We start from the raw sequence: 16,301 nt of genomic DNA, 5'->3' as shown, positions 1-16,301 counted from the left end.
TGTAGGTACGCATCCTGCAGGTCTATGCTGGCCATGTAATCTGCTGGACGGACGAGAAGTCTGAGTTGAGTTGAGGTAGGTGAGCTGAGTTGAGGTAGGTGGATCATTCTGGATCATTCTGAACCTGTCTGGTTTCAGTAGATAGTCTTTGTTGAATTTGCGCATGTTGTAAATCAGTCTGAACTTCTCCTTGGAGTTCTTCTTGGGTACTAGAAAAATTGGGGAGTAGAAGCCTGGAGTGAGATGATGCTGATCTATTATCTCTACCGCCTCTTTCATAAGTAGTGAGTTGATGGCTTCTTGTAGTTTGTCTGCCTGCTCCTCTGCATAGTCGAGACCGTCGGGCTGAGGGTTAGCGGAGGTGTGGCCTTGAGATGTACTCTGTATCCTTCTCGTAGTACTTGGGAGTCGTAGTCGTCCTCTAGTATTCCCCAATTTTTCCAGTACCTTTGTAGACGTCCACCCACTGTCGATGGTTTTACAGGAACGGCTGGGGTGGAAGACTCCAGTCATTCCGAACCCTGATATCAATGTCTAGTTCCTCTGGATCCTCTGGGAGTGCGGCCTCTCCATGAGTTTCCTCTGTAATTTCCGGATGGGCGACGAAAAGATCCTTTGCCGCCTCGGAAGCTGGAGTACTTCTTCTCCTTTGCCTTCTGTATGCCGGAATATTTGGACTTGCTGTTATACTTTTGCGAAGTATGACGGATGACATTGGCCATAGTATCTATGGATTTTATCATCATCACTTCTCTAGAGCGTAGCTTCCTTAGCTGCCTTGTCTATTTGTCCTCCAAAGAAAGTAGGCGCCTCCCATGGAGCTCTCAGTAGCGGTTGGGTGAATCTGTCACTCCATGAACAGGATGCAAGTAGCCCAATCCTTCGATGTTCTCGAACGTTGAAGGTTCGCAGATGTAGAATGATGAGTAGGCATCTCATGTCTTCTATCCTCCTCCAAGATGACAGAGTCGTCCGACTGTGGAGACCTTCATAAAGGTGTACGTTCGCCAACGTAGTCTTGAGACGAAGTTTTCTCTGAGGAGTAGGTTCGCGCAGGTCAGTAGGTTCGCGCAGGTCCGTAGGTTTGCGCACGGTGTCGGTAGATAGGAGGCTTCGCCGAGCCTTCGCTTCTTCCTTTAACCTGCGTTCCATCATGGTCATCATCTGGTTGGTGAATTGTCTCATAAATTCACTCGGGTCAAAGTTCTGCGTTGGTTGAAGCTGCTGCGGTGTAGAAGAAGCGTTCTCGACTTTACTGCGGTGAGAGGTAGGTGGTAGTTCGTCAAACAGCTGTCCTGCTGTGACCGTTGCAGAAGACGATCTAGTAGTTGTAGACGTCAATTGAGTCGCTGATCTCGTAGGCACTTCGGGTAGAAGTAGTGGGGGATCATCGAAAAACGTCTACTTTATGTGGAGGTAATATCTCTTCGTTGAAGGATTTCTGATGCGTTGACTTACTAGCCCGCGTAGATTAACCCTCCGATCTGGTAACAGATGCTTTCTTCAGCGATGTAGAAGAGGATGACGTCTTTTTCTTAGCTTGAGTTGGAGTCAACTGCGTTGTAGCAGATCTCTTCTTAGCCCCTGTACCAGCAGACTGCCCCTGCAACGTACTCAACATAGCACCAGTATTATGAATTTCAGCAGTAGCAAGCAACATACGGTTTGCAGGCTGATCTCCTGTTTTATCAGCCGTGACTTGAGATGACTTCCTCACTCGATCCATGGCACGTCTATAGATATTAGACAAATATTTATTAAATTGTAGATTTTTTTTCATATAATACAAAGTAGTTATTGCCAAATCCATACACAGCGTAATTTTGAAGAATAGGATCTAAATGAAAAGGATATAATGCCGTATATGGGACTCCAGTGCTCGCCCAACCATCCACTTGGGCGAAAAGGGAGAGAGTGACAAGTAAGGCTGGTCACATGACTGTTTGCGCGGGAAAAGGGCAAAAGGGAGGTAACTCGTGGGTGAGTGTATTTTTACGTCCACTTCGGGAACTTCAAGGGATTCAAGTGTTTCCACTACCATTCGAAAAGAAAAGGCAGATAAGCAAAAGATCATGAGTCAGGATAAGAAAAATTATAATATTTAAGTGTCTGGGACCCCCATTTTGCAGTCCAGGACCCCTGAAAATTAAGAGTTTGAGTCCAAGGGACCCTGAAATACAGGACTCAAGGTAACTCCCTGAGCAGATGATAAAGGAATTAAAGTGCTTAGCATTTTATTTTTAAAACAAATCTCTTGACTTTCATAATTAAACATTATGGATACATAATTTCTTTGAGAGGCATTAGATGAAGATGAAGCACTTGCTTGATAACGGTGTTAGTACCTACACCGAAACGTCGCACCCATTGCCAAAAAAAGTTGACCATCCATAAAACTTGGTTTTCCTTGGATACATAATGTTTCCCTTTTGATATCAATACAACAAAACACAATCATGCAACAAGTTTACAAAACAAACTCTGTTTTTATGGTAGTATAGTCTTGTGTATATAAAAAAACAGCTGTGATAAAGTAAATGTAATGACAAACATCAAACATACTAAAACACAGTTTAGATTATCTCCACATACTTAAAGTGACGATTCCCGACCTGCTTTCTAAATCACAGCCTAGAACCTTTGCAGAATAATCAAGCTTGTTGGGTAACAGATTGTTGTTCTTGTATATACTGTAAGTGATGCAAACTATGAACAGTTCTCCATCTTACACACCATTTTTTAACTTATTGAACAGTGAATGTTGTTTAATACCAATCTGAAGAAAACTGTTTTGCCTACTCCAAATCAATTCCTCTCCGGATGAACATCTGTCACACTCTTGGTCATGTCAGGTGAAACCCACTGTCCACCTCACTGACCAGGAGGATATGGTCCAAGATGACATCACTGAGAATGGTCAGGGCCTAGCAGACAGTGCCAGACACATGAACAGAAAGAGCCTGTTGATGTTTATTCTAAGGTAATTTCTTCATTATTAACCAGTAAGTTAAGGTCAAAGCTGACCATTCCTCAAGTCAGCATTTTACAGTGCTGTGAACTGTAGGTTATGACAATGTCTATCCATACTACTTCAGTTTACGGCCCATCAACCATGTCTAGAGCATGTAGACATGGCAAAAATATTCATGACAATTATGAATATCGTCAATGTTGACTGAATGTGTAATATAAAACTATAGTTGGAATGTTGTAAAAAAGAGCAATAAATGAAGTACCTATTCCAATGGGGAATATCACACTTATTATCTTAATATATACCAAATATTTTATTGTATGATGTTTCCATCTGAGAAATGTGGTTCATTTCTGTAAAAATGTGTTGTTTTTGAGAAGCCATTCTGTATTGATTTTTGCCTGGTAATCACTACTTTGTGGAATATATCTTCACTGGAAAGTCACATGGTTTACACAACTTCTTTGCTGACTTCCAAAGTAAAAATGTCCATCGTCAACCTGATTAACAACGATTAAAAAGGCAACAGGTACCCCAGGAACATTTCTGTATACAGAAATGAACCATAAACAAAGTCAAAATACAGAAACGCATCTACCCCCGGTACCCTACATTTGGTTGTTCGTTCAAATGTAGCGATGGTATGAGTCCATATTCCACAACACAAAACTGAAACCGTATTTGGTTGTTCTTGTTCAAATGATAGCGAGTGGTATTGTGCATCGCAAAAATATTCGTTACTATGTCTTACTCGCAAACAAATGCACTTCATACAATAGTATGACAGTTCAGATGAAGGAAAAGGTGCAGTGTGGAATGGACTTGTCCTAAGGTACGCTTCTGTATTCTTATTTTGGATAGGGTACGTTTCTGGCTAGGGTACGACCCCTTCAGCATTAGTGATATGTGGAAAACTCCGAAATAGTGACAAAATCAGTAAAATCGTGGTTACCAATGAATAATAATAAGGGTCCATTCATAATTTATGGCTGGGGGGTGGGGTAGGGTGATGATTGTTAAGGGGTCACCCATTTTGTTCTGGGGAGGTTGAGTGGGTTATCAATTTTGTACACATGTACTCGATTTGGGGGTGTTTCAGCAATTTTGCTAATACTAGCATAAAAATTCTGCTTAAAATTATAGAAGGGGACTTTTATTTTGTACATGACATGCATAGGGGTTATAAAATGGGGTTTGTCGTGTCCTTCACACTGTAAATGCGTCTCCATAAAAATCATCACCATCCCCCTTAGCCATAAATCATGAACGGTCACTAACTACATATCTTTGTAAGTTCTTAACTTGTATCTTTATTCTAAATACAACAGGTCGCTTTCGCTTGATCTTCATTTGGAGAGTGTGGTTTCCTCCAGATAAGATCGGTGACATTTAAGCCTGCCTGCGTTACTAACCAGGATCAACATGTTCAATATACAGATCAAAATGAAATTAAACCCAATGATCCCGAATATTTTGTTTCAAATCGTCAACAATCGTATCAATCCTAACTACGAACTGTGATTAACATACTTACATAATTGACTTCTGCATGATGACGGTTAAGTGTATAATGCCAGAAATATTATGTATTTATTATTGTTATCACGAAAACTGCACACACAGTTCCCGCCACTTTCCTTTTCTGTCTTTAACTTCGATATTAGAAACGCCAGTAAGGGAGGTAACCAATGGAAATAGATATCAACGCAAGTGTTATTAAATGAAAATGTATGCACTACGGTGTCTGTGTAGAAACTCTTAAGCAAATAGTTACGATTGTCAAAGCGATTTAGTTCTACCAAAAGGGAGGATTACTTTAGAAATGTGTTCAGGAAAGTCTTGAATCTGTCAGATTCATTTTTCGCGTCATCCTCAGGTGCGCGTACGTCACTTCCTGTTATCGCCATTTGCTATCGGAAGATATATTGACAATTTTGTGTGTCAAAACAGCGCTCAGTTTATATTGGATTTATATTTGTCATACGTTTGGATTATCTGAATTATGAAATGAAGATCGTGTGTACAAATATCTAGAGAGAACAGGAGGGTATGTATGACCGATCGCCAGCTTTGAAAGTAGTCGAATCGAAGTGACAGACGGAAGACAGAAAGCTTCTTCGAACGGAACCAGTCCTGACTGCTGACACTTGTTCACTTCAGAATAAATCAGCTGTTGATAGAATTCATGTATATATTCATAATAATTTGATGATAGGTTTGCAATTGTATGTCTTTGAACAGGAAACGAAAAATACGTTTTACAGGCAGTATTGATCAAGATAATGGCTGCATCATTAATTATGATTTGTTCTGAAGCCACTAAAGGAATTTAATACCGTAATTATTTTTCGGTTGGAATTATCCAAGAAGTTGTTGTGTTTATGCTTGACATAATGACAAACTCACCCCTGTTGTTTTGCTATTTAAAGAATATCAATAATCAAACATTGCGATTCAGAGCAATTAAGCTTCATGATCCCCATTCAGTCATTTATTTCATCGTGTTCATGTTGATCACAGGTCCCCATCAGTTTTTCAAGGTTTTTTTTTTTTTTTGTTACTGACAATTGTATGTATATTATTGTGTGTATATACAGAAACTGACATCATATTATACCTACCATTTTGGGAGGCACTTTCTGGCATTTGCTTTTCTTAAATGTACTGCTGTGAAAAAGTGAAGAAAAAACCATATTTTAGGTTGTTGGTTCCAATATTGATATTTCATCTGTTTTATCTGTCAATGTAGCGAAAAGGTTGATGAAGGGACGAACTTCTAAATTATAATATCTTTAGAAAATAGAGATCTGCCTAGGCAGTGTCCTGAATGTACTTTATAAAATTTTCATAGATTTTTATAGTAGTTTTAGTTTTCAGACTGTTTACTTTTGTTAATGTCTGTGTTATTTGTCAGAAACATTTTCATATGATGTATTTCATTCTTAAAAACAGTTGGTTTATCATATGTGGGCATGAAAAAATCAATACCAGCAGTATGATAAAAGTTTCACTGCAAATCATTACCCAAGTGTTGGCCATAACAAATGAGCCAACCAATTTGGATCAAGCGCCTTGACCATGGTTACTTGTCTGATTGATGTTGTCATCCTTGAAGAGCAAAAATTAGTGCTCATGTATTCGGTCACCAGACTTCCCTGTTCAGACTTGAGAATTTACCATGTGTTCAGGCCATTGATACAATGAACTGAGCAGAAATGGCTCGATATAAACATTCTGCCATAAATTTTGAATTTAATGATGTTAATCAGTTCTGATTGCAATATTAAGTGTCAAATCACAATAGCCGATAACCACCCTGGATTGAAACATGATTCCACAGGTTTTCAATTACCATGATTATGAGTTAAAATATGACTGTGAGATTACAATAATACATTGTCTGAGATATTGTATTTCAGATTTAATTGATCCTAAGAAAGTTTGAAATTTGTCACTTTTCACTAACCAAAGGCAGCATCATGTACTGTGTCACGGTGTGTGGTGTGTGTCATGATAATAATAATGTGCAGTGCTGAACTCCCTTTTGTGATGGCTGCTCCACTCTTACAAAGTTAATGTACCGCATCCTTTTTATAACTGTTTATTATGAGAGTGAAGTTTAGTATGATGATTCAGTAACATACTAACAAGCAATGTTTCATGGCTATTGTAGGTGTTTCCTTACTTCAGATAGACAAGCAACGCAAAACCAAACCCATTCTGTTTCAATCAATATCGTAGCTGTCACATAACAGTTTTGTGATGATAGAATGGTGATAAATATGCTTGGGTTCCTAACATAGATCTAGATGACCTGTAGAGTAAATTGCACAGAAGTTAACATTGTGCATTCTGTTTCAAATTCAATTTAGTGGGTTTAAATCTACAGGTGACCTTGCTTTGTATACATAATACACTGTATCCAAGTTCAATAAGTCACTTCACTCTTCTGGAACATTTAGGTAACCTAATGGTTAAAGCGTTCATACATGGGTACAAAGTGTGAAGCATATTTCTGGTGTCCCCTGCTGCCATATTGCTGGAATATTGCTAAAAGCAACATAAAACCATAGTCACTCACTGACTTCACTCTTCCTGCTTTTTTTTCTAATGCTATGTTACCCATGAAGATCATCAGCTACTACCGGTTACAACCTGTGAAGATCTGGGTTGGAATTGGTCTTCAGCAACCCATGTTTGCCGTAACAGGCTACTAACTGCGAGTGATCAGGCTCACTGACTTGGTTGACACATGTCATCGTATCCCAACTGAGCAGATCAATGCTCATAATGTTGATCACTGGATTGTGTAGTCCATACTCTATTATTTGCAGACCGCCGCCATATAGCTGGATTATTGCTGAGTGCAGTGTTAAACAACAATCAATCTAATGCTATGTTATAAAGAGTTGCCATAATGAGGGATTAACAATAAGAGTCTCAAACTAATCAAACTTTTCATACATATTATGTAGTTTGCAAAACAAACCGCCTACTTTAATGTATTGCTAATCACTTTTTGGTTTGAGTCTTGACACATGTTAAGAACTGTTGTCTTTAACATGAATATGTGTTCCTGTTTCAGATGAGTTCAGAAAACACCACAGAGTCCAATGGGGGCAACTCAAGTGTTGCCCCCTCGGTGACATCATCCATCATCAGTAAAATAACAACAGCTATGGTGTCTGACATTACGACAGAGCCACTGGTGCCTAATGGCACTACCAATGCGACACATCAACCTCTCATCTTTCTACAAACCCAAGCTGCTCAGGGAATTGCTGGAACCTTTGCTGTGGCAGCCATACTTATCACATGTCATCAGGTAGGTAATTACTTCATAGAATCAAGGTTATTGTCATCACACATGCTATGAATTTGAGAAACATCAAATAACTCTGACCGGCGAAAACAGTATTGCAGAGTTATTGACTGGTGTCACAGCTAAATTTATTTGTTTCATGTTGAATCTAGAAAGGCAGTAAGTCTTCATGCTTAAATATTAGGATTGTAACAGAGATCCCTGACTTCCACTGGTCTGGAACCCATTCCTTGGAAATAATACTACTGGTCTGGAAATGATTACCAGCGTGTGTGAAGTGAGTTTAGGTACCAAGGTAACCACTTTCCAGTCTTCTCTGGATAAAACTGGATGATATAATTTACAGTTACATGACAACAATTGTCTGATGCCAGATATCTGAGCGGGTGATAATTCCATGGTAAAATAGCTACATGGTCATCATCACCACAATGTCCCTTCTTCCATCAAGAGCTGGCTTAAAGTAGGACTCTGGTTTCAGCTCTTGATCAGACTGGGGCCATCATACCTCTGTATTGTCACTTGTTCTGTGTTCATCAGTTAGTTTGACTTGTCCCACATTCTTTTGATGTCATGTTTATGGATAAAAGTTTCTTGAGAGGCATTTAGAAGTTGGTGAATATATGACAAGTATATGGATGGCAACTTCATATTTGTTGTATAACACAATGTTTCTGGGCCACTTTTTTGCCCCTTCTTCAAGAAGTGGCCAGAAACCTTGTGTTATACAATAAATAAGAATACTATATGTACATGTTTTATATGGATAAAAGTTTGTTGGATAAATATTAAAAATCTAATCTTCTTCAATAAAACATGTAAAATCTGACTGACTTCAGTATCTACAAGCTTGTCTTAGTCATCCTAGTTCAATGTTAGGAGAATTCATTTGGAGTGTATGGAGTACATTGGAAATATGAGTATAACTGTTGTGACAATGTCACATGTTCACCATGCTCACAGTCAATACACAATTTGCAGCTGTTACTAATGTAATATGATAGCGCGCTCTGTCACTGACAGTCTCCTTGCTGTTAAAACAGTAGAATGTAGCAGAGTATTGAGCTGTCAGTGTTTTGAGCATTTTTATGAAAACAGTTAATTGGAGCCGCCATATAGCTGGAATATTGCTGAGTGTGGCGTATAACTAAACTCACTGACTCACTCAGTTAATTGGATAGGAAACAGTTTCAGTAAGAGGAGTAACTTGTGCAAGGTTTTTCAAACCATTACATCCCTAGGGGTATGATAAAGGTGGTGAAGAGTATGTGATGGCCGTGTCCCATTGTTACAGCTAGGCACAGACAAGTGGACAATGAATGGCAGCTTCCTCCTCCTCAAGTTGATGCCTTGATCACTGTTATATAATAATACCTCACTGATAGAGTGCAATTGGCCTGGGTTATGTCATTAATGTTTATATGGCAATAGGCTTTGGGATGACCTCAGGTGTAATGTCCTTATCTTGTTGAATCTTTATGACCAGTTAGTTCAGTTATGCAGCTATCCTTGGTGTATAATGTAGATGTCCTTGTGTAATTAGAATTTAGATTATAGACATTATGGAGATCTCCTTGGTGTATAATGTAGATGTCCTTGTGTAATTAGAATTTAGATTATAGACATTATAGAGATCTCCTTGGTGTATAATGTAGATGTCGTTGTGTAATTAGAGAATTTAGATTATAGAGATCTCCTGGTGTATATAATGTAGATGTCCCTTGTGTAATTAGAGTTTAGAGATCTCCTTGGTGTAATGTATGATCCTTGTGTAATTAGAATCTAGATTATAGACATTATAGAGATCTCCTTGGTGTATAATCTAGAGTTTAGGATTATAGACATTTAGAGATCTCCTGGTGTATAATGTAGATGTCGTTGTGTAATTAGAGTCCAATGTAGATAGAGATCTCCTTGGTGTATAATGTAGATGATGTTTTGTGTAATTAGGACATTATAGAGATCTCCTGCAGTGTAATTAGAGTAATTAGATTATAGTGTATAATGTAGATGTCCTTGTGTAATTAGAGTTTAGATTATAGACATTATAGAGATATCCTTGGTGTATAATGTAGATGTCGCTTGTGTAATTAGAGTTTAGATTATAGACATTATAGAGATATCCTTGGTGTATAATGTAGATGTGGTGTATAAATGTAGATGTCTTGTGTAATTAGAGTTTAGATTATAGACATTATAGAGATCTCCTTGGTGTATAATGTAGATGTCCTTGTGTAATTAGAGTTTAGATTATAGACATTATAGAGATCTCCTTGGTGTATAATGTAGATGTCGTTGTGTAATTAGAGTTTAGATTATAGACATTATAGAGATATCCTTGGTGTATAATGTAGATGTCCTTGTGTAATTAGAGTTTAGATTATAGACATTATAGAGATCTCCTTGGTGTATAATGTAGATGTCCTTGTGTAATTAGAGTTTAGATTATAGACATTATAGAGATCTCCTTGGTGTATAATGTAGATGTCCTTGTGTAATTAGAGTTTAGATTATAGACATTATAGAGATCTCCTTGGTGTATAATGTAGATGTCGTAATTAGAGTGTGATAATTAGAGTTTAGATTATAGACATTATAGAGATCTCCTTGAGTTTAGTATAATGTAGATAGAGATCTCCCTTGGTGTATAATGTAGATGTCCTTGTGTAATTGTGTAGATTAGAGATTTAGATTATAGAGACATTATAGTAGATCTCCTTGGTGTATAATGTAGATGTCCTTGGTGTGTAGATAATGTAGATGTTGTGTAATTAGAGTTTAGATTATAGACATTATAGAGATCTCCTTGGTGTATCTCCTTGGTGTATAATGTAGATGTCCTTATTAATAATTAGAGTTTAATGTAGATGTAATTAGTGTAATTAGAATAGACATTATAGACATGTGTATAAATGTAGATGTCGCTGTGTAATTAGATCTCCTGTTAGTGTATAATAGATTAGATGTCCCTTGGTGTATAATGTATGAGTAATTAGATAGACATTTATCTATTAGACATTATAGAGATCTCCTTGGTGTATAATGTAGATGTCCTTGTGTAATTAGAGTTTAGATTATAGACATTATAGAGATCTCCTTGGTGTATAATGTAGATGTCCTTGTGTAATTAGAGTTTAGATTATAGACATTATAGAGATCTCCTTGGTGTATAATGTAGATGTCGTTGTGTAATTAGAGTTTAGATTATAGACATTATAGAGATCTCCTTGGTGTATAATGTAGATGTCGTTGTGTAATTAGAGTTTAGATTATAGACATTATAGAGATCTCCTTGGTGTATAATGTAGATGTCCTTGTGTAATTAGAGTTTAGATTATAGACATTATAGAGATCATATGACAAACCTTAATCAGCATGATCAGGGCTGTATATTTCTTCAGCTGGGAAGTCAGATGTAATCTATATATATGTGCTGTTCAGTGGACACGAGGGTAACATTTTGAAATATGCATGGAGTTTCCAAATGAAAGTAGCATCCTGCAGTCAGAGTAATGGTCGTCTTCAGAATAGTCATGAATGTATATCACTATTGAAAACTAGGTTACCATGGAAACATGAATTATATTGTTACTTTCGGGACATCAAAAGTCAACACAATATTGATGGAAATCTTTCAGCAGTCATAAGAAAAAGGAAGATTTTACTGCCTTTAGCATATTTGCGAAGGTGCTCAAAGTCAAACCAAATCATATGTTAGAGGGTGCTTTGTAAATCAGGGGAGATACTGTCACAGTAAGATTATTATCCCAAACACACTAATATCCTAGGCCAGTAAACAAGTATTCTGACCCCTTCTTTTCAAATACTGACACCAGATTATCCCTTCAGCAAGTGATAGTTAATGACAATGTAGTGATAAACTTATATGAGTTTGATCCAAACATTATGGAATCTTTGTAAAGGATGACAATATATGTGATAAATATATTTGCTGTGTAAAGCAACTCTCTTTCCTGATCACTTGATTGCATTAAAGGCAAACCCTAGAGTTGACATCCAAGATGAATGTCTATTTCAAGAGTCCTGCACAGACTGATGTCCTGCTGGGGGCAGCCATGCTCAGGGCTGAATGTACTGTCCTTTTAGTGTGTAATCCAGGAAGGAGTAGCCCGAGATGTAGCGTAAATCCATAATAATTTGATTCTGACCTGGGCACCATGTGATCAATATGATGTCCATTCAGTCGGGTGGGCAGTGAACGTGCCAAGTAGCCTTGATTGGTCTGGTGACAGGGAACAGTCAGGCAGTGCTCACTGTGCTTGAAATGTCTCAGTGTGCTTGAGATGTCTCAGTGTGCTTCAGATATATCACTTGTCCTTATGACGGGAAGGGAACAGAAAGTAGCATATAGTATTGTGGATTTGAGTTGTCAGTGGAGAAGTCAATAATTTTCCAAATACTAATTCACTTTCCAAGCATTAGCATCTTGACTGAATGTTTCCTTTCATTCACTTGCCAGGATTTCAGAATGTGTCCACGGACATTAGCCCAAAAGTTTGTGCGTGCATGCATCTGTGCATTTGTGCCTGCCAGTAGTCAAATAATCTGCTATTTATTTATAGACATGGATTGGGACTGTTTGACACTGTTGGATCTGCTGAAATGGGGGGTTTATCTGGGGTGTCATTTGTTGGAAATGTTTAATGTTGATATGTCATGTGTTAGTTGATAATATATTGATATTTTCTGTATCTGGATGATATTGATACAAGCAGGTTAGGGAGCCCAGGTTAGCAGTTTCGTGTGAAATATGAAATAGGCTGATGAATTTTATGTTTCAATTAGAAATTTCGGCCTAGGTTCGATTCCCCAAGTGGGTACAATATGTGACGCCCATTTCTGGTATCCCTTGCCGTGATATTGCTGGAATATTGCTAAAAGCGGCATAAAACAAAACTCACTCTGAAAAACTATTAATAGGGGAACTTTTATCAATCGACAACTAAATGGAAAGGGGCTTTTGAGCCTTCAAAGTGCAAAAATCCTTGTGTAAGTGGACAACAAATCCCCAACTGGAGAAAATTGCGATTCCATACGGACTGAGTTCAAGAGGACATCAGTGCTAACATAACTCCAGTGCTCAGCCATTTTCATTTGTTCAGATATATTGAGTTGCTCCATTCTTCAGCCATGCATGTGTTTGTATGTTGATGCAGGTCAATATGATCCATACCCTGATGGGTGCCTGGGGGGAGGATGCTGCTGATCAGTGTGTTGATTGCCCATTGGTTGGGGTCACTAGCAGTAGCCATTGTTGGATGGATGAATAGTTCACTGCAATAAGCTGTAATGTAAGGCACTCTTTAACAATGGCGGTTTACCAGTCTTAATATCCAATCCAAGCCAGTATCATGGAAGATCTTTTGGGTTCAGTGATATCAGCTGATACCAGTCAGTTTACTTGTGTAAAGTGGGCGAAATTGTTTCCAAAGTTTGCGAGCCAGTTGGGCTAGCTATGCCTGAAAGTTACTAGTCCACAAAATAATTCGCTAGCCCCGAAATTAAGCTGCTAATATGATGAACATTTTTATCAGGCCATAATCTTCCGTGATTTAAAAATGTTTTCTAACTTAACAAGTCGAAGAGAGTGATATATTTACAAAATGACCCCATGAAAATTCACTAGTCGGGCAAGTAAATCTCCACAGTCACTGGCCCGACTGGATTTTTACTAGCCACGGGCTAGCGGGCCAGTGGCTATTTTGCACACTGCTTGTGTATGTTATGGATAAAACGTACTGAAATAGTGGCATGATACAAGAAAGAGATACTCATGCATGCACTATATTTGTGTGTGCTAAATTGTGATTTACCTACCGTTTATTATGTTTTACGTTTCATTAAACAGTTTCGATTGGCATCATCTTATGTTAATGTTGATGGTGTGATGAACTAATGAAGCTAAGCATCGGCAAGGTTGTTTATTGATAGTGTAATACACGGTGGGTGTGTTCATTTTACAGTTCCAAAGTCTGAATGTTTGAAAAGTGTTTATTTCACTTCTCATGTTATTTAAGTGCAGGAATAGAATAAGCACATGAACGGTTTATGGCAGTTGACACCAAGTGTTTTTGAAACATCTCCTGACATAAAATACAAGCCATATGTGCATGAGTGATGCTTGGCCATTGTTTGTGGAGTTGAAGCCATTTGTTATTGCCCACATTACATTTTCTTTTGTTCTTGTTTTGTGGTAAGAATTGACCTTTTCACCATTCATCACATGGCCCTGTGAACTTGCAAGACCATGTGTTAGCAATGCTCTACCAGGAATTCCAGGTGTTTCCTGTTGTGTGAAGTGTTAGACTAAACAACACTAAACATGCCTTGTCTTCCATTGTGAATTAATAACAGGTTTGTTATAGATTCCGTCCCTTTGACTTTGTACTCATCCATATAATATCTGCTTTGAGTCTATTACAAGACTGGACATTTCTGGCCCCAACAGAATGTATCGCCAGTTATTTCGAAAATATTTCATGAGTCTGGGACTCCCTCCTGTAGGGTGGGTACCATACTCCTCCTCCTCCTCCTCCTCGCTGTTGTCATCATCATCATCATCATCATCATCATCATCATCATCATCAGTCGTTCCCAACTCATTGTTGTTACTCTTGTAATGTTGTGTGTGTGTGTATGTCTAGACCCAGTTCACAGTGCGTGTTCCGTAGGCTAAGGTCTTCAAGAAGTGTTATTCATATCATGGCATTAGTGTATCTCTGGGGCAACACAACCAAACATGTCAGTTTCTTGCACAGCAGACCTCCGAGTCCTGTCACAAGTTAGACACACAAATTACCTCTTGAATGTTGCTAATGATCAGAATGCGACCCAGGAATCGGCACTGGAACTGTTTTTTGCACATGCATTATGACTGCTGTGGTTCTAGAACGGTAATCTGCAATGGAGAGCAGCTATTGGGGCTGCCTGATATAAATAGAATCCTAACTTTAACAAATGGTTTGCTGAATTTGCATGGAATTTCAGTAACAAGTTAACAGTACAGTTATTGAAAATCGAAGCATCTTGCTGGTTACAAGGAGAATGATGTTTGGCTCAAGACATGCTCACTGGTGAAATAGCTGTACTGAGACTTGGGGACTGATTGAGAAGAATGTGCATCTAAAACTTGATGGGTAATGAGCAGCGTTTTATTGCCAGTGATGAGCAAATTATCATCATCATTTGTGATGGTTGAAATGATTTATGTTGTGTGCATTAATTTTTAACATTCACCATGCATTATGATTAAATATTCAGGCTGGTAGGAATTACATTCACTCTGATTTACTGTTCCATCACCAATATTCTACATTCTGTGATATTGAATGATTTTGGATGAAGGTGTTATTTTGAATGACATCCACACATGTGGTAATTTGGCAATGGCCAGAAGTGTCTTGTTCTTACACAGCAACAAACACTGTTGAGAAATGTCAGGAACCAGGCGTCTTACAATGGTTAGAACTAGAAGCTCAAAACACAGTCAATGAATATGGTCGTTCAGTCAGTGAAGTGGTCTTGATTTTATCACATCATTGACATTCATGTTATGACACAGGCAAAAGTAGTTCTATTCTATTCAAATTGATAATGAATAATGTCCAATTTGAATAGAAAGAAGAGCACCTTCTCTTTCAGAATATCATGTGAAGGCTTGTAGTTCATATAGAGAATGGAAACTACATGAGAACACAGTAAGGTCAGGTATTTCAGTAAGGCTCTCGTATTATCTTGTATTTACTGAATTGATTATTTTTCTGAAAAAAGTAGACTGAAACTAATTTCCATGTTTATTTTCTAAATTGAATTACAGATGAAAAAAGAATAGGGTTCAGAAACGTTGTTTCTTTCTGTGTAGTTTCTTGTCCTTCCTCGATTGTTGTAGGTGATTCTATTGTAACCAAGTAGTTGCCTCCAGTCCTATGTTGTAGGTTTATGCTGCTCTTTACGCCAGCCTTTCACGGCAGTAATTGGAAATCTGTTCATGAGGCAGTCGAAGCAGACTCGTCTACTGCATAGCAACAGAATTACTGGCAAACTCGGGAATATTAAACATTTTCAGTCTTACTTCATCATTCTGATGCGGTTACCTTCTTTACAGGTTTTAGCATGCGTTCATGTTTGAAATTTGTTTCTGTTCAGCATAACTAGCACCGGGAACACTGGGTCGTATTGATTGTGTGGCAGGAGGGAAGAGATGGGGAAACCATATGGCCTGAGCCTGGAGGAGATTGTGGCATATTGGTGTAGCAGAACTCAAAGATACCTTGTAGCTATTGCGGCTTCCCGTTGAATATTTTCTTGCGTGTTTTTTTTCCTTTGAAAGTGCTGAAAACCTTCACGTGCCATTGGCTGTCACATAGGAAGTCCTTCAAGGGGTGCACACTTTGGTAATTAGGTCATGCTCTTCTGAAAGAAACCATTTTGACTTCTGATGCAAGGCTCTGTACCTTATGCTCCAGTATGTTTGGATGTTCTGCC

General features: G+C 38.2%; 2 protein-coding genes across 2 annotated transcripts in view; one reads left to right on the top strand and one right to left on the bottom strand.

Moving 5' to 3' along the window:
• The window catches only part of LOC124277993 (DNA ligase 1-like), a 101,961-nt gene extending 97,334 nt beyond the window's left edge, over positions 1-4,627 (bottom strand). Inside the window, 1 exon segment of the mRNA XM_046713720.1 lies at positions 4,509-4,627. Coding sequence (XP_046569676.1) covers positions 4,509-4,525 — 17 coding nt within the window. The 5' untranslated portion in view covers positions 4,526-4,627.
• A 96-nt stretch (positions 4,628-4,723) lies between these two features.
• LOC124277992 (transmembrane protein 184B-like) overlaps positions 4,724-16,301 on the top strand; it is a 43,524-nt gene continuing 31,946 nt past the window's right edge. The window contains exons 1-2 of the mRNA XM_046713719.1: positions 4,724-5,021; positions 7,560-7,799. Coding sequence (XP_046569675.1) covers positions 7,560-7,799 — 240 coding nt within the window. The 5' untranslated portion in view covers positions 4,724-5,021. The remainder of the gene's footprint in view (positions 5,022-7,559; positions 7,800-16,301) is intronic.

This window comes from Haliotis rubra, unplaced genomic scaffold, assembly GCF_003918875.1.
Source record: "Haliotis rubra isolate DU_JTF1 unplaced genomic scaffold, ASM391887v1 Scf23, whole genome shotgun sequence".
Classification (NCBI taxonomy): Eukaryota; Metazoa; Mollusca; class Gastropoda; order Lepetellida; family Haliotidae; genus Haliotis; species Haliotis rubra.
Note: the sequence above shows the minus strand (reverse complement) of the source record. Positions and strands in the feature narration are given on the sequence as shown.